This window comes from Panthera tigris, chromosome E1 (genome assembly GCF_018350195.1).
Source record: "Panthera tigris isolate Pti1 chromosome E1, P.tigris_Pti1_mat1.1, whole genome shotgun sequence".
NCBI lineage: Eukaryota > Metazoa > Chordata > Mammalia > Carnivora > Felidae > Panthera > Panthera tigris.
The window spans coordinates 43,495,010-43,521,733 of NC_056673.1; the positions used below are offsets into that span (position 1 = coordinate 43,495,010).

At 36.9% G+C, this 26,724-nt stretch overlaps 1 protein-coding gene across 2 annotated transcripts in view; it reads right to left on the minus strand.

Annotated features, from left to right (window-relative positions):
* NSF (N-ethylmaleimide sensitive factor, vesicle fusing ATPase) overlaps positions 1–26,724 on the minus strand; it is a 146,425-nt gene that overhangs the window by 39,804 nt on the left and 79,897 nt on the right. For both annotated transcript variants that reach the window (XM_042965732.1, XM_042965731.1), the window contains exons 10-15: positions 18,338–18,503; positions 17,132–17,206; positions 16,756–16,943; positions 9,030–9,125; positions 6,746–6,902; positions 3,290–3,423 (exon numbers count right to left, since the gene is read on the minus strand). In XM_042965732.1, the coding sequence (XP_042821666.1) occupies positions 3,290–3,423; positions 6,746–6,902; positions 9,030–9,125; positions 16,756–16,943; positions 17,132–17,206; positions 18,338–18,503 (816 nt within the window). The remainder of the gene's footprint in view (positions 1–3,289; positions 3,424–6,745; positions 6,903–9,029; positions 9,126–16,755; positions 16,944–17,131; positions 17,207–18,337; positions 18,504–26,724) is intronic.

Below are 26,724 nucleotides of genomic sequence, written 5' to 3' on the forward strand. Positions count from 1 at the left end.
GGGGCATCTGGGTGACAGTCGCTTGAACGTCCAACTTCAGCTCAGGTCATGATCTTGTGGTTCCTGAGTTCGAGACCTGCATTGGGCTCGCTGTTGTCAGCACAGAGCCTGCTTCAGATCCCCTGTCTCCCTCTCTGTCCCTTCCCTGCTCATACTCTCTCAAAAATGAATAAAAACATTAAAAATAAATAAATGAACATTATATGGTTATTGACATAATACTGAGATACATTTTAATGACACGGAAAAAGGCTCGTAATAGATTAAATGAAAAAAGCAGGTTTCAAACAGTACGTCCAGGGGCACCTGGTGGCTCAGTCAGTTGAGTGTCTGACTCTTGATTTCATCGCAGGTCATGACTTCAGGGTTCATGGGACTGAGCTCCACCCTGGGCTCCGTGCTATTGGCGTGGAGCCTGCTTGAGATTCTCTCTCTGCCCCTCCCCTGCTTGTGCTCTCTTTCTCTCAAATAATAAAATAAACTTAAAAAAAAACCCCAAAACCCAGTACGTCCAATGTGATCCCCCATACACAATGCATGTGTATGTGTGTCGAAGCATACAAGAAAGTTGAAAGATAAACATGGATTCTTTTTCTTTTCTTCTGTGTTCTTTTCTGTATTTTTAAAATTATTTTTGTGATCAGGAAAAGCTACATCTTTGGGGAGGGGGGTAGAACTCAAAAAGAAAGAAATGTCCTCTCCACAATCAATAAAAAATTATAGATTATTTGTGCTCTGGGGAAAAAAAAGAAACAAAGAAAGAAAACATCTTCTTCCCATCCTTACACTAAAAATGGAGGAAAGATTACAGCAGTGGGAGGTAGACCAGAAGCACTAAGGAATGGCATTTATATTTCATTTTCAAAAGCAGCCTGGAAGACTTAGCACCTTTAGACTGGTTTGAGCCCTCAGGCGTTTGTCAACCTATCATTAGGCAACAATGTGAAAACTATTTGCAGGGTAGGATTTTGCAATATTTCTGATATATTTCTAAGACTCCTAGGCTTCATTCTTTGTTCTGTACTTTAGTTACAGGGAATGACTTTTTTTCTTTTCCTTTTTTTTTTTGTCAAGAAAAACCGAAAAGTCTAATAGGAATTTATAATACTGATGACATGGAAATAATTTTTGTAACTTTAAGGGTGCATGGATGATCCAGACAGTGAATCATGAATCGAAACAATTTTGAATAAGCTTGTATAGACACTTATTTTTATATTCCTTAGCCTTCTGCTCATCTAAAACTCTACCTTGAAAGGCTTTAACAATTTAAAGATTAAATCACAAGTTATTAAGTCATTAATTTAACCATTTAAGCCTCTAAGCCCAGCATCTATTACCTTCCCCCCTCAAGTCAATTTGCAAGAGATTAAAATAATAAAAATGATAATATCTCACACTTACAAAGCAGCTTTGATCTGTAGGAGCCTAGAGTGCTTTTTTAAAACTTTATAGAAAAACTAGGACCATCCACCCACATCTCAGAGTACATCTGAGGTAGAAGCTGGCAGCTGGTGAAAAGCAATGGAGTCATTTACCATCTGTACAGAAGACTACTATTTTTGAACAAGTATAAGGAATTAGAGGACTTAGGGAAATACAAACAGAATTAGCCGCTCAATTAAGTGGTACATTCAATGGTCACAGGGTCCAAGGGCTATTATTTAAAGTTTCACCAGAGGAAGTTGTTTAAGGGTTCCCCTGAGAAGGAAAAAACTAAAAAAGAAAAGCAACCCCTACCTACATTAGGGAAGTTACTGGTTCTAGTGATTCCGTCTAGATTTTCCCCAGAAGGACAGGTACTACCGGTGTCACCTCAGACACAGAAAAAACTATGACATTTAGGTTCTTTTTGTGTCTTTTTGGGTTCTCTTTCACACCCAATTTCAAAGACCTTTATAAAGAATGTTGATCTGGGGTGGATTAAATGGGTGACGGGCATTAAGGAGGGCACTTTTCAGGATGAGCACTAGGTGTTCTATGTAAGAGATGAATCACCAGGTTCTACTCCTGAAGCCAAGACTACTCTGTATGAACTAACTTGAAAATAAATTCATTAAAAAAAATAAATTAAAAAAAAAAAAACCTAGAATATTTATCTTGATGTTACAGTGTGTAGGAGAAGAATCCTGGTTCAAGCTCTGCCCCCTCCAGCCATTTCAAGCACCTTATACCAACAATCTTCTGCCACCTGCACAAATGAGAAGCTGACTTCTCAATTTATATGTATTTTAAAATATATTTTCCTCTTCTGTCTCTTCCCTTAAGAAACCCCTAAAGTCATATCCTATATCTTTATAAAGTGGGAGCCTAGGAACAAGGTAAAAGAACTCCTGAGCTATCTTTACCAGGCTGCACTCCAATTCTCAAGGCTCTTTTCTCGGATTCTGATTTTCCCACATTTCATTAACTTAGAGTCAGTTCATATCCATAAAAGTTCAAGCATGAAAAATAGGATTTAAGTAGGAGAAATACTTCGACTAGATATAAAAAATAACTTCTTCACTGTCGGGGAGTACACCAAATCAGAATATCGACGGGAACACTGGCTCCCAAGTAACAGCCATTAAGTCTTATCAGTGATTTTTGTGTTTTTAAAGAGCAGCCACTTGCTATCCCAGAGGCCTTACACGGCACTTGCTCAAATGTAAGAGATGGTCTTAGAGTCCTTTCAGCTCTGGGACTCTGTTCTATGTTGCTCTTCCTTTCACTGACGGTTCAAAGTAGTCATATTAAGAAGGCGACAAATGGCACTTGGAAAGAAAAAGAAAGATGAGGACTGCATCGAGTCACCAAGCAGATTGTGATCATTACCTACTATATCACCATCCTTTTGTAGGGGACTTGAGAATAGCTTTCCAATGATCTACCTCTGTTCTTTCCCAAACCACACAACCTAACTGATCTCCAAAAGTTTGATTTTGTACATTGATTAAAAAAAAAAAAATCCTAAATGAATTTGCTCCACTCTACTCAAATACTTTTAACCTGACCTTTCTTTCAATCAAGTCGATACAAACTTAAGAGATGAAAATTAATAGTAATACGTATTAAACAAAACATAACTTAGAAGATAAAGGAATGCTAATAAAAATGCATTACAAAGTTAAATCTATCTAAACAGTCCCGTTTCCCCCCAAATTCTGCTGATAATTTAGTTCCACTTGAGAAGAACATAGCTGCTATGGCTTTTACATATATACAGGTACAAAGATAGACAGATATGTACATGTGTACACACATGTATCTAAGAGATAGGAGATTCAAATGAAAGCAAAAATCTTGATACCTTCTTCATGGCCTGACACTTGGCTGTCTCAGAAAAGCCAATCATCTTATCAGGAGAGCAGATCTTGATGAAGGGGAAGTTGGATTCCTCTGCAATCTTTGCAGCTAAAGCAGTCTTCCCACTATGAGGAGGGCCTGCATAAAGATATGAGCAAGTCAGGGGAAAAAAGCCAAACCAAGCAAAGGGGAATAAAACAAGTTTAAACTTTTATCCACAATGTACTGAGGTCTCAACTAGTTGCTCATTAACATTTCCTGACACAATTTCACAGCAGACATGTTTTCTCTTATTTATTAGCAACTAAACTTAATGAACTGATTAGCATTTCTCAAAGGTATGATGAAATACATTCCTTCTTTCTTTCTCATAGTCTTAATCTTTCAAACTTCTGGCTAAATATATAATATGCAAGGGTTTTGTTTCTTAAAAAAAAAAAAAAAAGAAGAAGAAGAAGAATACCTTCAAACACATTATCTGTCCTATGTTATTAGTTCTACCAAATCACTTGTCTAATAAACAAATACGACCTTCTTAGGAGATAATATTGTGGGCAGGGGAAAACTGCCTTATTAGAAGCAAATACGACTTTAAAAGCTAAAATTTTAAAGATTTAGGCCTTCTCATAAAGGCAGCCAAATCTATAAGCTTAACTGTATTCAGACATCTTCTCCTCCTTCCCTTCTGTGAAATGGAAGATGTGTCCCTTTTCCACCCATAAACCAACCGATTCTTCCTTCCCATCTTCTCAAGAACCTGACATTACTGACTGTATCCTCTTCCCCATATGTTCCATCTCTTCGTCTTCCCTGGTCTTTCCAATAGCATTTAAGCACATTTTAGCATAAAGCAAAAAAACTTTCTGGACTTCACACCCCTCAACATTAGTCTTGCTTCTCCCTTCAAAATGAAACTTCTCTAAACAATTACCTACACTGGCTGCCACTTTTCATTTTCCCTCCATTCTCAAACAAATGCTATGGTTTCCATTCCCATTACATGGAACAGGCTCCTATCTGGGTCATCAATGACCTCTATGTCACCAAATCCAACAGACACTTTATCTGTTGGCCTCTTAGGAATATTTGATACAATGGGAGAACTCTTCTCTTTTTAAAAATACTTTTCTTGGTTTCTGTAACAGCACCTTCTCTTCTCCCCCTCTTACCTCCCTGGTTACTCTTGCTCAGTCTTTGTCAACTCTTCCTGCTTTACTTGCTTCTTAAATGTTGACAAACCTCAGAGATCAGTTCCAAGACCCCTTTTCTTCTCAACCTACTCCCTTTCTGTAAGTAACCTCACCCAACCACCATGGATTCAACAACAGTCTATACACAGACAACTCATAAATGTTATTGTCAGCCAGACCTCTCTTCTGAGCCCACATATCCAATGGGCTGCTCAACATTTCCAATTCAATTATTCTATAGGAACCTCAATCTCAACATGTCCAAAACTGAACTCAAAACCTTTCTTCTTAAAATCTGCTTCTCCACTAGTGTTCCCAATCTTAGTACACAGCACCATTTACCAGGTTGTGTATACTAGAAACCTGGTGATCATGTTTGATACCTCTCCCCATATTCAATCTAGTTATTTAATATTTCTAAGCTTCAGCTTCCCCATCTACAAGATAGGGATAACAGAAGCATCTGCCTTCATAGGATTGAAGTGGGGTTTAAATAAGATAGTGTATGCCAAGTGTTAGTAGAGTGACTAACCAATAATAACAATTCAAAGAATGTTAGCTTAATTATGAGTAATAACAATGATTATTATAAATCCTCTTTCCTTCTACCTCCTAAATATTTCTCAAAATGGTCTGCTTATCTCCATCTCCACTACCAGGATGTTACTTCAAACCACAATCAACTTTCATCAAGGTGCATTAATGCGACTGCTTCTAACCATTGGTTTCCCCTGTATCTTTTTTGACTCTCCAATCCATTCTCTGTCACAAAGCGGTCATGACATTTTGAAAATACAAACCTTATCATGTCACTTTACTGCTGAAAACCCTATAAACTGCCCCTCAGAAAGAGACTAAATCTTTAATATGGCCCACAAGGCTGTGCATGAACTGGCTCCTGTCTACTTCTTTGGTTTCATGCCTAGCCACTCTCCTTTTCTCTCTCTTTCTTTCTTTTTTTCTCTTTCTTCCTTCCTTCCTTTTTTTTTTTTTTTTTTATATATATCTATTTTTGAGAGACAGAAAGAGTATGAGTGGGGGAGGGGCAGAGAGACAGGGAGACACAGAAACTGCACAGAGGGAGCACAGAGCCTGACATGGAGCTCGAACCTACAAACCACGAAATCATGACCTGAGCCGAAGGTGGACGCCCAACCAACTGAGCCACCCAGGAGCCCTTCCTTTTCTGTTTCCATCTCCTTTCCATCCAGGGCTTTTTCACATGCTGGTCCCTCCACCTAGAACATCTTCCCCAATTACTTTGCTCAGCCAGTTTCTCATCCTTCAGGTCTTGGCTTAATGTGTTTCAGGGAGCTTTCACTCCCAGACCTTTGAAAGGAGTTAGATTCCTCTGTCATGTGGACTCACCAAACTTTTCTGTTGTTGTACTAATCATAACTGTAAACAAGTTAACTGGTGAACAGAATGTCCTTAGCTTTTTGTCTACTTGGCAAACTCCTAACTAATCCTTCCAAGTCTAAATTAAACACCACCTTTAGCTTTCTTTGATCATCCTGTGCAAAATGACTTGCATTCACACACACCTTCACATATACACTATAGTTAAGAATTTGTTTACATGGGGGCGCCTGGGTGGCTTCGTGGGTTAAGGGTCTGACTTCGGCTCAGGTCATGATCTCACAGTTCATGAGTTCGAGCCCCACATGGGGCTCTGTGCTGACAGCTCAGAGCCTGGAGTCTGCTTCAGATTCTGTGTCTCCTTCTCTCTCTGCCCTTCCCTGGCTTGTGCTCTGTCCCCCTCTCATCTCAAAAATAAACAAACATTAAAATAAAAAAAATTAAAAAAAAAAAAGAATTTGTTTACATGTTTTTTTTAATGACCAGACTGAACTCTGTGAATGTCTTTATATCCCCAGCAACTGGTTCAATACCTAAAACATTTTGCTCAATGAATACTTATTTAATTGAATTAAGTATTATGTGGTATCATACAGCCTACTACATAATATTTAGTGAATATTTATTTAATCAAGTTGATTACTATGTGGTATCACACAGTCTATTAAGTAACAGAAGTTTTAATGCAATTCTACAAGAAAACTAGTTACTATCATTCGTCAGTAACATGCCCCCCACCCAACTTTAATTTATGTACAATATTGGTACATAAACTGGATTGCTATTTTTAGATCATGAATAGGTTTTAAACTGAAAAAAATTCATTTTTCTGGAATGTGCTAAATAAATAACTTTGTAAAAGTGCTTTTTTTTTTTTAAACTTTTAATGCCATCTCTTCATTCTTTCTCACCTTCCAAAAGGACGCTAACCAGGGGTGTACGATCACTATTTTTAGTCTGCTGAACCAGCAGCTCCCCATCTTCTAGAACTCGAGTAACTGGATCGCCCCATTTGATAATACCATTCATAATGTAACTTGCATAATCCTCTTGGTTTGTGCCAAATGCCTATGGAGGAAAATTATAATTTAAAGCATTTTGAGTGTCAGTGTAAAAACTAAAATTCCCAAAAATATAAAAGATGAGTAATAATTCCTACATATTAAAAGTATTGAGCAATATCCCACATTAACGTAAAAAGCCTGAAAAGCAAATAAAAACAAAGAAAAAACCATTATCTTATAATTTCTCATTTAAACTTTTACCCAACGGTGGTGGGGAGGAAGCTGTTTTGGGTGACTTAACAGAATAAAACAAAGATTCTAGGGTCAGATTCTACAAGAGCCCAAGCCCTTGTAACCCCTGAGAAAGGGTAGGTTCCAATGTGCTTGTTTCTATGAGGAGTACACTGGTTGTGTCCTTCTGTTAAGAACAAAGGGAGAAAGAGATTATGGACTTACAATTTAGAAACAGTTGGCTCAGCAGACAAAGACACTATCCTGACATTGACTGTCGGTGTCATGGATTAAAATGGGAAATGAAATGGCATTGAGGAGATCTTGTCCACATCAGCTTGGTGGTGGGGGACATAAGTTAAATGGCACCAAGGTAAGTTTATGTGTGTAAATGTAAGATTTAGAATGAGGTAGAAATGAGCAACTATAAGGAAAGACTAAAGTATCAGAAAAAGGAAATAAAAGCAATCACTACATATAATAATTTTATGTGTGCTTGCTACATATTAGAGCTTAAATCACACCCCTCTTCATTTGCAACTTCTAGTTTTAAATTGTAACTCCCACCAAACCAGCTGCCAAGGGTAATCAGTAACTTTAGTACTTCGCGACTTAATGGAATTGTGTTTTTAAAAGGTTAACAAGTGAAGAAATGAGTAGGAAAACATAACTCAACGTAATCTAAAGGTCACATATCTTGAGAACTTCAAATTTTAAAAATTTACCACATCCCTCAAAAAGTCAATTTTTCATTATCCAACATATGGAATGATTTTAACAGCTCTTTAGAACTTGCACCTCACAGAAAGTCATCCTCTGTAATACTGTCTCAACAACATACAGTGGTCTCATTACTCTGTTACTTTGCCACCAAATCATTTTGCAGACCACACTTTTGTCCTTGAATGCACTAGTCCTTTGATTCCTGTGCACAGAAGAAAGTTATCATTCCTTGTTTTGGATATGAGAAACTTGATGGCCCTGTAAGAAGTTATAAAGGAGGAGTCTAGTAAGCACTTGTTGAATGGCTATTGAAGGAAATATACAGATTGGCTGGCTTTTTGTCTTTAATTATTCCAAGTATATGCTGTAAGCTTCATAGCAGCAGCTTTAAGATACCTGAACCTGGAAAGAGTGACCCTCTAGGCTAACCATATATATGAGTCTTCCTTACTCATTCTGTCATTATATTTTCTGTTTTATCCCCTGGACCCTTGGAACAAATAAAAGGAAGTTATTAATTACTTAACTAAGCAAGTTATCTCAGCTTCTCCTTCCTGGTAGCCAAATTATTTGTCATTAAAAAAATCTTGGAATAGATCAGTTAGGCTGGGCTCTAATATTTTTGGTAACTATTACGAATGATAACAGCAAAAGATGAAATCATTTCCAATGCTCAGTAAGTTAAAGTAATTAATTTATATTTAAAAGTCACAACAGTCATAAAAAAGGGCTAAAACAAATTGATTTTAGTCTTCAAAGGAGATACTTGCAACACATAACTATTAAGAATATATAAAGAACTTGAACAGACCAAATAAAGAATAAATAATACAACAGAAAAACAGGCAAAAGACATGAATAGCATTTCACAGAAGACACTCATATAGCCAATAAACATACGCAGAGATACTTAAATTCATAGGTGATCAGTGAACTGCAAATCAAGGCCAAAATGAGAGCTCATTTTACATTCGACTGAATGGCAAAAATGAAGTCCGAGAGTACCAAGTGTTATGAGATGGTGATCTCCCTATCATGAGGAATAATTTCAATTTAAGTACTAATTACCCAGTCATCAGCATTAATGTGCAAATATTTCTCCTACTGGACACTTCCAATCCTGAGATTTCCTGATTTTTAAAAGTACATACCATATAACCTCACAGAATATTGGGTAAAATGGCGATTGTGGGTTTGTTTGTTTTTAGTTTATCCATCACTCAATATCCATACTCACTGGTTTGATATCATTCTCCAAAGAAGCAAGAAAGTCTCCTCTTGTCACCTGTAGGCTCTCTGCTTTCTCCATGTCCACCTCTACTTTAGTGCTGGCCTAATCAGGAATGAAAACAAAAATGTAAGGCCTTCCAAGATTTAAGACTATTTTTGGTCTAAGAATGTAATACCTGGGGACTTTTTTAAAAAGCATATTTTCACAGACAAAAGACATCTCTCTCAAATTCACAAACACACATAACTTTTGCCTGAACAATTCCCCTTCTAGGGATTTATCCCAGGAGTATATCCACATATGTATGCAAAGTTACATGTATCAGGATATCTGTTAGAGTAATTTGTAATAGCAGAAGATTAGAAGCAAATTAAGTGTCTACCAGAGGGTACCGGTTACGTACATTAGGACACATTTGGACCAAAGAACGCTGGAGAGTTTTGGGTTTTTTTTCCTTCAAAATAAGGCACAAGGAGGAGAAAATACATGCAAAGGGTCTCTAAGAACAGTGGTTCTCATCCTTGGCTACATACGGAATAACCTCTAGAGCCTTTAAAGATACACAGAAGCCCAGCCCCACTCCCTTCAGGATTTTGATCTGACAGGTTCAACAGAGGGTCCACGCATTTATAGTTTTAAAAAGTGCCACGGGTGATTCTAATGCTCAGCTAGGTTTGTGAACCATTATTCTAGAAGACCAAGGTCCTACAATTTTGCTTTGTGCTCATACTTTGTGCCAGCTCCAAATATTCTGCTTACTGCACCTGGAGCTAGCACTTAGAACAGACATCTGGAGAAGCATCAAGGCCTTTATCAGCACTTGGAGCTGCCTGGACCTGATGAATGATTGAGACACTAGCACATTTTTTAACGCGACTGGGCTCACTCCCAAGAGGACGAGGCAAGTGAGTCTAATTTGTAAATGGCACTGTGTTTTTTAAAAAAGGTATCTTCAAAAACATCTGACTATAAAACAAAAGTAAATTAAGCAATATTAACCTTCCATTGATTATTATAAAACACGAGTCGTGTTCCTTTAGGAACAGATTGTTGAGACAAATGAAATGACAAACATCTTGTAAAAAGTCAGACTAAGGGGATAAAAGGAACTATGTCAGAAACCGGATCAAGACAGCAAAACAGAATACATTTATTTATCTCCCTTCCTGCCCCAAATCCCATGAAATGACAGAAAGTGAAAGAGAAAGGTTAAAAAGCATAGAAGACATATCCAAAAATTTAACAGAGAGGAGTCTCAGAAGGAGAGAAGAGAAAGGATGATAGAGAAACGAACAATAAGAGACAGAAGAAAAAATGTTCTCTGCAACCGAAGGAGTGTCTTTGCAGTTTAAAAGATTCAATGAGTGCTCATTAGATAAATGAAAAAAACCCACATCTGTCTAGACACACTGCTATAAACTATCAGAACACCAAAGGTGAAGAGAAGTCCTAGACAACTTTTTGGTGACAAAAACAGGTTACCTGCAAAGAAACCAGAGTAAAACTGGCATATCTCTCACTAGCAACACTAGAAACAAGAAGAGAACACATATCCAGCTGTCTCCCCTAAAGAATGATTCTCACATATACTTAGGGAGGCATAGGCAAGCATTTTCACAATAGTTATTATGCACTGTTCTGGACACTAGAGACATAACAATTCAAAACAGGGTTCCTGCCCTCATGGATCTTACATTTTAGATTGTTGTAATATTCTAGAATACTGTGCATTTGTCCAAAATAATGAAGACTTGTGCATACTGATGGAAAGTTACCCAATATATATTGCCAAGTGAAAAATATAAACTGCAGAATAATTCCATTAAAATCTTTTTTAAAAAGCACACATCTGTATGACTGTAAATGTAGAGAAAAGATTATAAAGATACATCCCAAATGTTGGCTACCTCTGGAGAGGGAAAGACAAGGGGTATTGGAGACAGCCTTTCTCACTTTTCCCTATATAATCTGGCATCTGGAATCTCCTACAAAATATTTATTCATACATTTATGTATGTATGTATGTATGTACGTATGTATGTATGTATTTTGAGAGAGAGGGAGAGAAAGCATGAATAGGGGAGGGGTAGAGAGAGGGAGAGAGAAAGAAAGCATGAGTAGGGGAGGGGTAGAGAGAGGGAGAGAGAGAGAATCCCAAGCAGGCTCCACACTGTCAGCAAGGAGCTTGATGCAGGGCTTGAACCTATGAACCGTGAGATCATGGCCTGAGCTGAAGTAAGATGCTTAATCAACTGAGCCACCCAGGTGCCATTTCTAAGTTACTTCACATTTCTAAGTTAAAGAAAGGAAATGGTGTTACAGGAAACAGCACCTCTATGAAAAAAATTATAATGCTCAGTTCACAATATAGACATCTCTATAGTGCTTTATAGGTTATAAAGTATGTTTGCATATATTTTCTCATTTCATAATACCCATTATCTCATTTTATCCTACACAAGCCTGTACGTTTTCTTACATTAAGGGTAGGATAATTTAACTAAGGGATATAAGGTTTCCTTCCCAGGTAATCTTACATAAAGGTTTTAAACTCTGATTAAAACTTTTTGACACATCTTAAAGGATTTGACAAGGTGTAAACTCTCAGGTGGAAGTGAAGGAGCTCTGACAGAATCACATTAAAACCCCAGTGAAGCCACCAGCCTCGTTCCAAATGTCCCCGCTCTATATAGCCCTGAACTTTTATTATGATGTTTTATGTGCTGATTTCCTCTGCTAGTGAAACTAAATTCAAATGATAGAAATATATAACAATATGAAGGGAAAATCTTACCTTTCCACATTTGCCAAAAAGTATGACAGATTTCAGGACTGAAACTGTGTGAAACTTGTCTTTTTGCCATTAAGAAAGGGCTCACTCAATGAATTAAAAGTAAATTAGATGGCTAGGGGAGTTATTTTAGAACAAATTTTTGTTAGGCGCTACAGGAATTTTAGAAGTTACCTAATTGTAAACAATCAATATTCTAAATTATTCCTACCTCTTCATTAAAATAAGTTTCCTAAGGACTTCTCTTAGCTAACTTTTACTATTTTGTCAAAATTGGTAAAATCTAATTTTAAAATATTCTACAATTCTGAGATGAACATAAGGGAAGGGAAGCAAAAATAATATAAAAACAGGGAGGGGGACAAAACATAAGAGACTCTTAAATATGGAGAACAAACTGAGGGTTACTGGAGGGGGTTGTGGGAGGGGGGATGGGCTAAATGGGTTAAGGGGCATTAAGGAATCTGCTCCTGAAATCATTGGTGCACTATAAGCTAACTAACTGGGATGTAAATTAAAAAAATAAAATAAAATAAAGTAAAATATTCTACAATTCTGAATGTTTCCTCATTCAGAAAACCTTTTCTCATTTGTCTGAATTACTGTGATTTTTTTCTACATTTTATTTATAACAGCTAATCAATATAGAAGAGGCAACATCTTTCAACTTATACCTGCAGAAACTAATAAGCTTGTATTTCAACACAAGCAAATTATCAAGTGGTCACCCTTAAATTTCATAACCTTTTAAATCTGACCTTTCAAAGTTCTTATCATTCCTCTCAAATTAAGGGCAGAATGACCTTAATCAATCAAAATTCTACAGAAAATAAGAAATAATGTTATTGAAATTGTGTAAGCATAAATCAGAGGTTTGATTCAGGTGGAAAGTGTCTGTGTGTTTTGTGTGCGTGCATGTCCTCAATTTACTTCCTTACAACCGATTAGAGCAGAAGAAATTTGGGTTATGAGTCTTTTCTACCTGAAGCAGAAATTCCTTTCAAGAGAAAAACAACCAAATGTCATACGAATTTCAGTTGACCACAAACATGGGTTCAAGTACAAATGACATGCACATCAGGTGTTTATGACTGGATTTTCCACTTGATTCAGAAAACTTGAAGAAAACAGTCTAACAGGGAAGACTCATTTAGTTGAGTCCACCTGAGTTTATTTAAGCCAAAATCTTTTGAAAAGGAAACAAAATAAAACCAATACTGGCTTTTTATAATGCAGAAACAGGACATTAGAACGAACAGTTGAATGCTATGGATGTTTTAAAGTTCTGTCTCAACTTTAGATCAAAAGCTTCAAATTAAACACTTATTCCTCAATCATTACTAGCAAAGCTATAAACATCTACAGCAATGGAAATACTACAACTGGACGCCTTTCGTTCAGCTGAGGAGTCTTGTTGTGAAAACAGTGTTTTGATGACAGATTTTTTTAAATGCAGAAAAGGCAATAATAGATGTTCACGTTATTTCTTTCTGGGGACTAAGGGTTAGTGGCCTATAAGTCTCTTCCCTGAAGTCCCTTGTATTAGATATTTCATAAACACTGTAAAAAATTGAAAGCTGTTTGATACAAAAGATACTGATCACAAGTCAATATGTATTACCTTAAGTTTGAAAGCAAAAACATGGGAAAAGTGAAGGAAAGAAAATCAACTATTTGCACTACTTCTTACTTGCAAATCTGAAGGATAACATACTCTGTACAGTGGTAACTAACACTTACAGTGAAAAAACTGTAACTGCAAACAGTCAACAAACTCAGAAACTCAGACACTGGAAAGGATATTTATGGTATGCTCTCAAACCAGCGAATAATAACGAAATTGGAAATAATTAACATTTATCTAGTCTGTAAGGCATTTCCATATACAGTATCTGATTTAATTTTCACTGATGAGGTACTTACCTGATGAGGTAAGTAGTTATTTCCCCTTGACAGAAATAAAGTATAAGAATTATAACGCAGAGCCACACCTACTGACTACAAAATCTGTGATCTTTCCAACATTCCTCATTGCCTCGTGTGTAGATAAACCCAACACATGCTTGAAGAATGTGTGTTTCTTTGTGAGACAATGGCTTAGAATGACATTTTGGATTAGGACTATTGTGGTAAAAATTACAAGTGACTAAGAAAATAATCTGGTGGCCAGTGCATATACGAAAACTCTGATAATACATGAGCCACTGTGGATTAAACCAAGATGCACTGATGTGTTCTGAGAGATCAGTATGGTGGGGAACAATTTTCATAGCATTCACACAATTTTTCTTGAAGTCCCCATCCCTTCTAAGACATTTCTTAAAGCAAGGAGGAAGGATGAAGGAATGATGGATGGATGGATGGATGGATGGATGGATCCATTCTATGAAGGACCCAGTACTATATTTCTACACTATCCTGACCTTTGGCATCCCTGAGCTAGAACAAAGTCACTTCTATTATGTAGGGAAATTACGACATATAGGTAGAGCTTAATTCAGAATACATACGTGAGTTTACTAGAAATATTTACCAAACACCTGCTCTGTTCTCAGTATTTAGACCTATTTAGGGCACTGGGGGAGATTCAGACATGAATAAGATATGGACTTAAAGTCTAGAACAGGGGTTGACAAACTTTTTCCATAGAAAATGAGACAGTAACTATTTTAGGCTTTGTGGGCAATGCAGTCCTTATTGCAAATACTCAACTCTACCATTGTAGCATGAAGGCAGCCATACATAACACATAAATAAATGGGTGTGTTCCCAGAAGACATTATATAAAAAAATGGGTGGTTAACTGGATATGGCCCACGGCCATAGTTTGCTAATCCTCAGGTTAGAACGAGTGATAGGATGTTGCCAACTCCACTCTCCTCAATACTCCACTCGACACAGCTGTCAGAGTGAGCTTCTGTTTTAGCACTATGTCACTGCTATTCTTAAAACTCTTCAATGGCTTAGCACTACTCACAGGAAAAAAGTCCATACTTCTTAGCACAGTATAAAAGGCTCTTTGTGCTCCACTCCCTGCTTTAGTCTCCTGACTTGTTCCTCACAACGTCTCTCTCTACCTCCCCTCCGCTACCTTTTATGCTGAAGCGATACTGAATTACCCTAAGACACCATGCTATTTTGTGTCTCTGTTCCTTTGCCCTCTACCTAAAATGTCCTATACCACCAAGAAACACATCCGCCCAGAAATTCCTCTGTGAAGCATCCTCTCACCCCACAAGTTGACCAGCTCTGACACGCTTTCACTTCCTTAACTCTCCTGTACTTTCTGTTCCTGAATGGGGAGATTAAACTGTGAGCTGCTCAGGGGCAGACGGTTGGTTTACTTCTTTCAGGTGTAGCATTAACTGCTAGCACAGCGTCTGGCAGAGGGTAGGTGCCGAATTAATCTACGGTGAACCAAAGTCAACTGAAGGTACCACAAAGCGATACATTACTACCTCAAGAAGGAAGACAGTACATACTTCTTGAAGGAGAACAATCAGAAAAGGTTTGAAGAAAGTGGTGGCATGTGAACTAGGTATTAAAAAGGTAAGTAAACGCAGACCGTAAAGACTTCTGCAAAAGCAAAAAAGTGAAAAAATAAATTAATGTCTGATGACCAGTGAGTAGTATTTCAGTTTGGCTGAAGTATGGAGAAGAACTGGGAACACATTTGGAAAGGTTAGTTCGGGGTCAGATCTAGAGGACTTTAAAGATCTGGCTAAGAAGTCTGTACTTTGTGCTGAAAGCTTCTGTAGGGCACAACAGTATGAAACAGGAAGACTAATCCAACAGAAGGTGGGTAGAAACTGAAAGACACCTGCCAAGACAGAAGCGACATTTGCCAAGCGACTTGATGTAGGACACGCTGGAGTGACAGGAATTAAAGAGAATCCTGAAGTTTAAAGCCTGGGAACTTGGGATAAACAGGAAAATATGAACAAGAAGGAAAGTAGCTTAAAAAAAAAAAAAAGACAGTGAATTTGGTTTTGGAATATTAAATTTGAGACCTGATAAAACACCCAGGTAGAGATATTTAGTATAAATCTGAAAGTGGGAGAAAGAAACTTTCAAGAGATGAGACGGCAATCTGGGAGTCATCCATCCATCTAAAGAGGAGAAGGAATGATAAAGATTCGAAAGCATTTTATCAACATAAAAGTATCCTCGTATGTATTTCTATCATAATATCAATAACATTATTATACTAATTTGCAAACAGGTCCATCTGCTTGACTCTAAATTCCTTGAGAGGCGAGGTCATGGAGCTCGTGGCTCCAAGAGAGACATGGCCAAACATATGATGATGTGTCACCAGCTTAATAGTCAGAAAATAGCAGGTATTCGGTGTATGTGCTGAATGAAGCAGCCCCAATAATTCTAGCATTGTAGAGAACACAATTTCCTATGACACGTTACGACATAGCACAAACATTAAAAATAAAATCCTTCGAAATCTTCATCTTCACATGTCATTATCAGATGGCGTCAATCGAAGGCAAATGTGTCAGTGGTTACCATGGGGCAGATGCCGCCATTACATTTCTTCCTGCTACTCTGAAGATCTGGCAACCGACTATTCCTATTTTTACCATGTCTCTTCTCTATCAAAAGTCAGCATTACCATAGCCCTTGGCACATGTGAAAGGAAAGAATATTGACACAGTATTTATAGAGCTGCAGGCTCCTAATTTGTTAGTGATCTTACTGACCTTTTTTTTTTTTTTTAATGTTTATTTATTTGGAGAAAGAGAGAGTACCTGTGAGTGGGAGAGGGGCAGAGAGAGAAGGAGAGTCAGAATCCCAAGCAGGCTCCACGCTGCCAGCGCAGAGCCCGACGCAGGGCTTGATCCCATGAGCCCGTGAGATCATGACCTGAGTCAAAATCAAGAGTCGGGTGCCCCACCGACTGAGCCCCCCAAGCACCCTGATTTTACTGACCTTTATGTGTCGGTTCATAGCAGTGGACTGTGCCGCCCGCACCAGACCCTCCAGTTCAGCACCGCTGAAATTCTTGGTCTCTACAGCCAGTTCTTTAATGTCTACATCAGCAGAGAGTAACTGATGCCCTCTCATCCTTGCTGTGTGGATGTGAAGGATCTGTAGTCGACCCTTCTCATCTGGTAAGCCTGATAAAATTGAAAATAAAATAGAAATTATTATAATCCTAATGCTTTTCTGATAGGTACTTAAGCAGGTAAACCTGTGCTCCTCACGACATACAACTTTTCTATCTAGTGTTAAGTTACATGACTTTGCTCTTACTAATGAACTCTAAACATACACCCTTCTCCCAATCAGTGACAGACCTGCTTACCTATCTCCATTTTAACTTCCAGTCTTCCAGGTCGAAGGAGAGCCTCATCTATCAGATCTGGTCTGTTGGTCATTCCTGAGCACAAATTTTAAAACAAAACAACAAAGTTGAAAAATAAGATAAAATGTCCCTTCAGTAATTGAGAATAATGATTTCTCAAACAAGCTAAGACATTTTATAAACATCAAATAGAAAGTCAATTATTCTCAAATAAAAATATGATTTGTTCTTGATCTGTTCTAATGAAAATACCTGAAGACTCTGCTTTAGTATTTCACTACACTGCCAATGAAATATAAATGTAATGAAAACTTGAAATATTTAAAAAGAGAATGTAAGGTTCAGAGAGGATAAGTAGCCTATCAAAGTGAGAGAGGGGCAATGTATGTGAATGTAATCTGTCCAACCTCAACGTCCCTCTCCTTTTCCGTAGGCCAATGGTTTTCAACCTTCCTAAGCAGCAGAAGTTTTGTTTTGTTTTGTTTCTAAAGTCATCTTAAGAAGAATCTCAGTACAGGGGCATCTGGGTGGCTCAGGTGGCTAAGCGTCTGACTTCAGCTCAGGTCGTGATCTTGCGGTTCGTGAGTTCGAGCCCCACGTTTGGGCTCTGTGCTGACAGCTCGGGGCCTGGAGCCTGCTTCGGATTCTGTGCCTCCCTCTGTCTCTACCCCTCCCCAGCTCATGCTCGGCCTGTCTCCCTCTCTCAAAAATAAATAAAAACATTTCAAAAAAAGAAGAAGAAGCAAGAAAGAAGAAGGAAGAAGGAAGAAGGAAGAAGGAAGAAGGAAGAAGGAGGAGGAGGAGGAGGAGGAGGAGGAGGAGGAGGAGAAGAAGAATCTGAGTACATGAAGCAATTAAAAGAAGTTACCACTGGGATACATGATCTGAAGCTCACTCACAGACCCTGAGGCACCTCTGGGGCCCCTGGAGGCCTACAGGATGCAATTTGAAAACCACTGCATTACACTCTGCTGTCTTTTTCATCTTTGAGCTGTAAGCATACACCCATGAGTCACTAAAACCCATCTTTTATTTGTCCTATTAAGGCCAGACATTAAAACAGTCAAATTCTTCAATATCACTTGATTCTAATTTGGAAACATGGGCAGTACAGTGTAATTACAACCTGCTCAGATCTTAATTCAGAACCTATTTATCTCATGTTTTTGAAATCATAGAACTTTTGTTTTTTTAAAGCAAACATACCAATGACTAAGATGTTGTTCAGCTGCTCTACCCCATCAATTTTGGACAGCAACTGGTTGACGACAGTGTCATGAACTCCTGTGCTACCAGCCATGCTCCCTCTCTGCTTGCAGATGGCGTCAATTTCATCAAAGATGATTATGTGCAAACCACTGTTAGCACCAAGCTAGAAAGGGAAGAAATTATATTAAAGGTCATAACTTGAATATATTATTAAACAAACTAATTTAAAAAAAGCAAAACAAAGCTTCCACAGATTGATTTTGCTGCATTTTGACTAATAAATACAGGAAGTATAATCAATCATGGATGCTGTGTTCTCAAAGGCATTCCAGAACCTCATATTTAATAGCCATAAAACAAAACTACACATTATTTACTGATGAATGTGAACAGCCCACCAAATAACAACCTGTTCAATGACACACATTTCTTCTCTCACTATTTGAAAGAAGAATTCATAATTATCAGATCCATGTCTTAAGTCAGTGAAGGGCAACTCCCTCCCATTTTCCCTGAGTTTTGGTGAGAGAACTATCCCAGCTGCAGCAGGTTTAATGTTTGTTTGTCACACTATACGGCTGTGAACAGTAACTCCACTCGGAGGCCACCTGGAAAGGGGGCAGATGAGGGAAGGAAGTGAGCACGATTCACATTCTGTTACATCACATGAAAACAGATTACTTCTTCCTAACAGTAAAGTGAGAACAGAGACACAGTTTATAGAAGGACTAGTCAAGGGGGTGCTGTTTCTTCTGCATAGTGATTTCTGTTTGAGTTTATTGAATATAGAGTCATTATTACAAGAAAATAATTTTATGTACTGTGAACCTTTAATAGATGCAAATACTTCCAAATGCTAATAATTCACTAGGTTAAGTTAACATGGACCTTCTAACAATTTATAGTCAAGTATTTAAGTCTCCCATTAGGAACCAAAGAAGGAAGTATACTCTATACATTTTCTTTTCTTTTTTTTTAAACAACAAAAACAACAACAAAAATAACCCATCAGAGATTAACAGAATATGTGAAAACTTGACTTACATATGGTTAATATAAATGATGGGTACATGTGATTCAGGATTAGATATGGTTGGTATTCATTAACCCTCTAAAAAGGATATAATATTTTTAATATTTACTTCATTATAAAAGCATTAGATACTAACTGAGCAGAAGTTGTAAAACAAATAGAAATAAGTTAAAAATAAACTATGTCCTATCATACCTATGATATATACTATATAATACCTAAAGATAAATGCTGTTAACATTCTCTAGATTTATTTTTATATTTTAAATTTATTTTAGTTAAAAAATTGGGAGCTCACTGAATCTTGTATTTTCCTGAATATTAACTATTCTTTGAAAACTATTTAGGGCGCCTGGGTGGCTCAGTGGGTTGAGCATCCGACTTTGGCTCAGTCACGATTGGAGTCGGAGCCTGCTTCGGATTCCGTGCCTCCCTCTCTCTCTGCCCCTCCCCTGCTCACGCTCTGTCTCTGTCTCTCTCTCAAAAATAAACAAACATTAAAAAATTTTTAAAAATGGGAATGCAAGCTGGGGCAGCCACTCTGGAAAACAGTATGGAGGTTCCTCAGAAAACTAAAAATAGAACTACCCTAGACCCAGCAATTGCACTACTAGGCATTTATCCACGGGATATAGGTGTGCTGTTTTGAAGGGACACATGCAGCCCCATGTTTATAGCAGCACTATCAACAACAGCCAAAGTATGGAAAAAGCCCAAATGTCCATCGATGGAAGAATGGATAAAGAAGAGGTGGTATATATATACAATGGAGTATTACTCAGCAATCAAAAAGAATGAAATCTTGCCATTTGCAACTACGTGGATGGAACTGGAGGGTATTATGCTAAGTGAAATTAGTCAGAGAAAGATAAATATCATATGACTTCACTCATGTGAGGACTTTAAGAGACAAAACAGATGAACATAAGGGAAGGGACACAAAAATAATCTAAAAACAGGGAGAGGGACAAAACAGAAGAGACTCATGAATATGGAGAACTGAGGGTTGCTGGAGGGGTAGTGGGAGGGGGGATGGGCTAAATGGGTAAGGGGCACTAAGGAATCTACTCCTGATATCATTGTTGCACTATATGCTAACTAATTTGGATGTAAATTTTAAAAAATAAAAAATTAAAAAAGAAAAGTATTTAAAACTGTTATTTTTGTTTCTATTTGCAAAATACATGATTATAGAAAATGTGGAAAAATACTAAAAAATGTAAAGAACTCACAATCATCCAAAATTCAACTAGCTGGAAATAACTCCTATTATTAATTTGGTGCTATGTAAGTAGTTTGTAACCCTTTTTTCAGTCCAGATAGTATCTTCAGCCCTTTCACATAGCTATAAATACAACTATACCATATGCAGACAAAGAAACTGCAGAAGATAAAGGTCAATTTTACTTCATAATAATAAGACTGCAGTTAGGTCAGCGAGAAACAATGGTACATAAATAAGGTAAACAGAATCTGTAAGTTTATTTTGGTAATAGAAGTGGTGGTGACCAAAAAAGCAAAGTTCTACTCTTCCCTCTCTTTCTCTCTGTCCCTCATGGGATTCTCTCTCTCTCTCTGCCCCTCGATCATGTGAGCCTTCTATCTCTAAAAAAAATCAGAAAAATAAAAATAAAATAAAATAAAAAAACAAAGTCCTAGATTTGATTAGTGCCTGCATGTGGAAGGGGGAAGTGACAACAAAGATAAGAAATACCTTGTAGTTAGGATAAGAAAGATGCAGAATGAAAAGACGCAAAAGAAATTTTTTTTAAAGTTTCTACTATAATAATATTAAAGTGTCAACAGAACATCTAATTAGAAATGTCCTCCAGGGGCATCTGGATGGCTCAGTTGGTTGAGCATCCAATTCTTGACTTCAGCTCAGGTCATGATCTCATGGTTTGTGGGTTCGAGCTCAGTGTAGGACTTTGCACTGACAGTGCAGAGTGTGCTTGGGATTCTTTCCCTCTCTTTCTGCCCCTCTCCCCCTCAAAATAAATAAATAAATAAATAAATAAACAAACAAACAAACAAACAATTATATATAAATATATATATATATATAAAGAAATGACCTCTAGGAAAAAAAAGATACATGCAACTAGACAAAAGAGAGAAAGATAGATCTGAAAGTCATCTACAAGCAGTAAAGAAGAATCTAGTGGCAAACTAGATTCTGTAAGAAGATGAATCACATAATTAAACCGGAGAAATATAAAAGCAAGAAGGTTCTGGGCTGCAATACCATATGATGTCTACAGTAAAGGCAACCTGAAGAAAAAGAGAATCAGGAAAACATCACAAAGATGAAAGGTGAAACGTTACATCAGAAGTAGGAAAAGAAAAACAGCTCCAAAGCTGAAATTAGACTAGGTCTAAAACAAACCTGAATATGTAAAGTATTTTTTAAAATCACAAATAGATAAAATACTCTATGATCCAGAAATTCCACTCCTTGGTATATAGCAGCTCTCCTCATAATTGCTCCAGACTGGAAACCCAAATGCCCTTAGGTGGGTGAATGGATAAACAAACTATAGTACATCCATACAATGGAATTTTACTCAACAATAAAAGGAGATGTCTGATACATGCAACAACTTGGATGTATCTCAAAGGCAATATGCCAAGTGAAAGAAGCCAGTCTCAAAGGTTACATACTACGATCCCATTTATATGACATTCTTGAAAAGACAAAACTTCTAGGGATGGAGAACAGATTATTAGTATCCAGGAGTTATTAGCAAAGGGAGAGTGACCATAAGGAGACAGCATGAGGGAATTTGAGTAGGGGTGGGGGGGGGGGGTGATGATAAATGTTCCATATCTAGACTTTGGTGATGGTTACATGAAACTATACATGTGTTAAAACTCATAAAACTGAATACTAGAAAAGTCAATTTTACTTCATAATAATAATTTTTAAAAATAGATAAAGTATCTTATAATACTTATACTTCACTATTCATATTTGGAATATTGTTCACTCTTTAATGCAATTCTATGCAAGATGATAGTCTTATGTTCATCAAGGTTTCCAAAATTTAACTAGTTTTTTTTTTCCTAAACGCTACTTAAGATTGTTCTCTTTCCACCATTAAAAACTAAATTCAAATCTGAAAAAAAATTTAACTTATTTTCTCAATATAGTCATATTTACCGAACAGATGTCTGATGATAAGTGATAGCCTGTCGCCTAAAAAAAAATTTAACACCAAAAATGATTATCTTTCTAATTGGAACTATACCCTCAGCTTTACCAAACACTTCTGTATGATGGGGTATTCTTGCCATATTTGGTGCAAAACAAGGTCGCTGCTGTTTGCCACTAAAAAACTGAGATTCTACATTATTTCGTAAGACATTTTTATTCAAGGTTGCCTGCCAATTTAGCATGAAACAAAAAGCTGCTAAAAAAAAAAAGTATGAATTTTGCTATCAGTGTGCCTTATGTTGCCACTGGAATCATGACTTCCTTCTCAGTCCAACTTCAAAAGTCATCTGTGTGGATGGGAAGCCAGAGACAATAGGAACACTGTAGGATCATAGGAGCAATCTGTCTTACACATAATTCAGTATTAATTCTGACCTTTTCACAACCTTACTAATCTTGTGACCTGTCATCAAGTGCCTTCCCCAACCTAGTCAGTACAACCACATCAATTTTTACAGGTGTGTTACTTAAATAAAGGTAAGTTCTTCTTGCAATAAATTAGGAGTCAGGTAAGGAAGATGTCAAGATTAATGTTCACAGATTACAGCTGACTCATCAATAAGCCCTTTACCAAAGAGTTTAAATCCTTTTTAGTTCACTGGCCTCTAGCTCTGTTCTTACCATCTGCAAAGTCTTCCGCCATAGAAACAAAGCTGATGCCGTCGCGCCCCTGGCAACTGCCTTTGATAACGGCTGTTCTATATTTAACTAGTTTGACCTATATGTAAGTGTTCATCTCCGTCAGCCTGGACTGTCCAGAATCACAGAGGTGATGCCTTTCCTTATTATGTAACACACACCTACCCTTCATGGGGTCATTAGCTGAGTATACCAAGCCCTTTCTGGATATAAGAATTGAGAAAAGGTGTAACTGAAAAAGCTGGCTAGATTAATATCTACCTAGAAATTCTTTGTCAATTCAGTTTTATCATTAACAGTGTCATATTTAAACTGTCTGCAAGTTTTAAAACAGCACCAAAGATACCTATAGCCATGTGAAAACTATCACAACAGATTTTACAAAATGCTTCTTTACAGGACATTTTGACTCACCTGCACCTAGTGTTTAACATTCAGTACACCATCAGGGTGCTTTAGATAAAATTTCTGTTTTCAAGTTTTTTGTTGAAAAGTTTCAAATGTTTATAAATATTGGTATTTCATGGCTTTTTATTAGAAGTCTTTCACAGAACAAAATGGAAAATACATTTTTAAAAACAGAATACATAGAATAAAATTCATTCTATCTTGCAATTACCATGAATCCACTGGATCTTTTTATAAATCTAAGATATATTATGCTAGTTCAACATTCTAGAAATTATGTCATCTTTACTCATCAATTATTCCTAACTATCTTAAAAAAGATTAAAATAATAAGAAAATGAAAGAATGATGGAAGTGCTCAGAGGGATAATGCAACGGTGGAAATCAATACCCCATGACATCACCCTTCAGCTTTCTTACCGTGTTGCCCAAAGTATACCACATCTTTCAAGAAGGTAGAAAAGAAATCTGGAGACAACATCCTCCATCTTTGTTGCCTGGTTTTAGCTTTAACTGAACACAGTGGAGAATTCAGATTTTTTTTTTTTAATTCTCTGGCCGTAACGGCAAAGAAAAGAAAACGGACAGAGGAAGCTATTTCATATTTATTAAGTGAGTCCAAAGATTAACGCAGAGTGATTAGCGGCACCTAATGAAGATGGTGAAAATCATCATTATAAGTAAAATCTCAGAGTCTGTTCCCTCAGATGTTATCCTGCATAAGTTTTCTCAAACTCAAGAATGAGTGAATATTTCTAAGGACCAAAAAAAATGGCATTTTCATCTAGTTACTTATTAAACAAAAATCTTCACAGTGCAATATTTTGTGACAAAAAACTAGACCATCTCATTTTTCTAAAAGGACACATGACAATATTCTTTCATCTTTTATTTCATCTGTGCATCACAATTTCCTTGATATGGTTTCAAATAGACAGATGCTGAAGACAGGTATTATAGAGAGATAATGAGAAGAAACAGGTGATACAGACATTAAAAATCTGATTGACCAATCTAAAAGGTGTATACAAGTTTCAAAATGAAAATGTTTTGCAACTATGGAGCACCTGGTGGCCATCCTCTCTTCAACAAAATGAAGACTTTTTTAAAAATTTCTTAAGTACTGTGTCTTGCCAATGCGAGTATAAGAAAAACCAGAAGTTATGATAAGCTAGACTCTGTTAGAGGTGTATTTAAAACAGAATCAGTCTGTAGAAGTTCATGCATGACAACTGATGAACAGTTAGTCACACTCAGGGGCTCCTGCCCATTTGGATAGATGGACACACACACACACACACACGCACACACACACACACACACACGCACACACACACACACACACATGTGTATCTTCAAACCCAGGAAAATATGGAATAAAAACTTGGTTTGCTGTATTTAAGTTCTTATTAAATATTTAATAGTCTTTCACTCCCTTATATTCTTACATTTGTAAATTATTTGTAAAATACCTTAAAAATAATTTTTTTTTTAATGTTGTATTTATTTTTTCACAGAGCACGAACAGGGGAGGGGCGGGGGGGGGGGGGCAGATGATCTGAAGTGGGCTGTGCACTGACAGCAGTGAGCCTGATGTGGGACTCAAACTCATGAACCATGAGATCATGACCTGAGTCAAAGTCAGACACTCAACGGAGCCACCAGGTGCCCCAAAAATAATTTTTAAAAAGGAATTCTTTCAACCCAGATAATAAATGGTGGTGATGAGTCTTCTTGGTATACTTGGTATTAAAAAGATTTTTGAAGCAGAAAATACTGTAGTATTAGGGATGAATGGTAAAACTGAATTGGTTCTGGCACTATCTGAGGAGTCAAGATCAGTTATTGGACTTGTACCAATCCACCAGGACCCATGCCTTCTAGAACCAATGTGGCTTAAAAGGCCAGAGACTTGAACATATGAACAAGTGCTTAATGGGACACAGAGCAGCAGGGGAGAAAACCACCTTGTGTCAGTGAAACAATTAAGCACTCAACAAGCAGACTAGAAGCATTAAAAGGTTTAAGAAGGCAACGTTAACATTTTATTTTTACTGTCAATAAAAATAAGAGAGAGGGAAATGACAGGTTAGATTTGGCAAAGCTAGATTTAATAAAATATTAGATGTTATTGTGTTTCTATTATTTATATTGACCCATGTAAATCTATTATTATTCATTTTAATGTTTATATGATACCCCATTTGCTACCAAGGAAGAATCAAGATGCTTCTATTTTTACCCCCATTACAAACAGTGCAGCAATCAACATCCCAGTACAAGTCATCTTGTGCTCAAGCACTACAGTGTTTCTCTAGGGTTGCTGTTTTGTAGGAAAACTCATGGGTCATGGGGTTGCACATCTTCATGATGTTGCCAAATTCATATGCAAGATATTACCCACTTGGTATCTTCTTCTAATTCATCCTACAACTAATAATGTATATGAGGCCCTGTTTCTTCACAACTTCACCAACTTTTGGTGCGATTAGTCTCTGTAAATTCTGCCAGGTTGTTTATAAAACGTATCTCATATTATGCATTTTCCTGAGCATATTTTCATTTGCTTATCTTTAGTTGGGTTCTTTCTCTGAAAAGTGCCTGTTCATATCCTTTGCCATTTTTTTTTTAATTGTGATGTCTGCCTTTTTTGTACATATTATACAGGAGTTACTACAGAGAAGTTATTATATAAAATGCCAATTCTTTGGCGATTATATGCATTGTAAATATCCTCTCCAGTTTGAGATATCTGTATTTAGTGTAATTTGTCAGATGGAATCTTCTTATTATATTAATGTAACCAAGTTAACATTTTTTTTCCTTAATGGATTTGATTTCTGTATCTTAATAAAGAAATTCTTCTCTAGCCTCAATTCTTAAAGCTTCTGGTCTATTTCTTCCAAAAATATTTTCTCTGGCAAGTTTTAGTTTATTTTTTGCAAATCCATTCTGCAATTCTGTATGATGTGAGATAGGGATTGTATTTTATCTTTATCCAAACAGAAAGCCAATGATCTCGTCCTGAATCATGGAATATTCTTCCCCCTTTGATTTGTAATGTCATTTTTCATACGGCCAGTTCTTCTG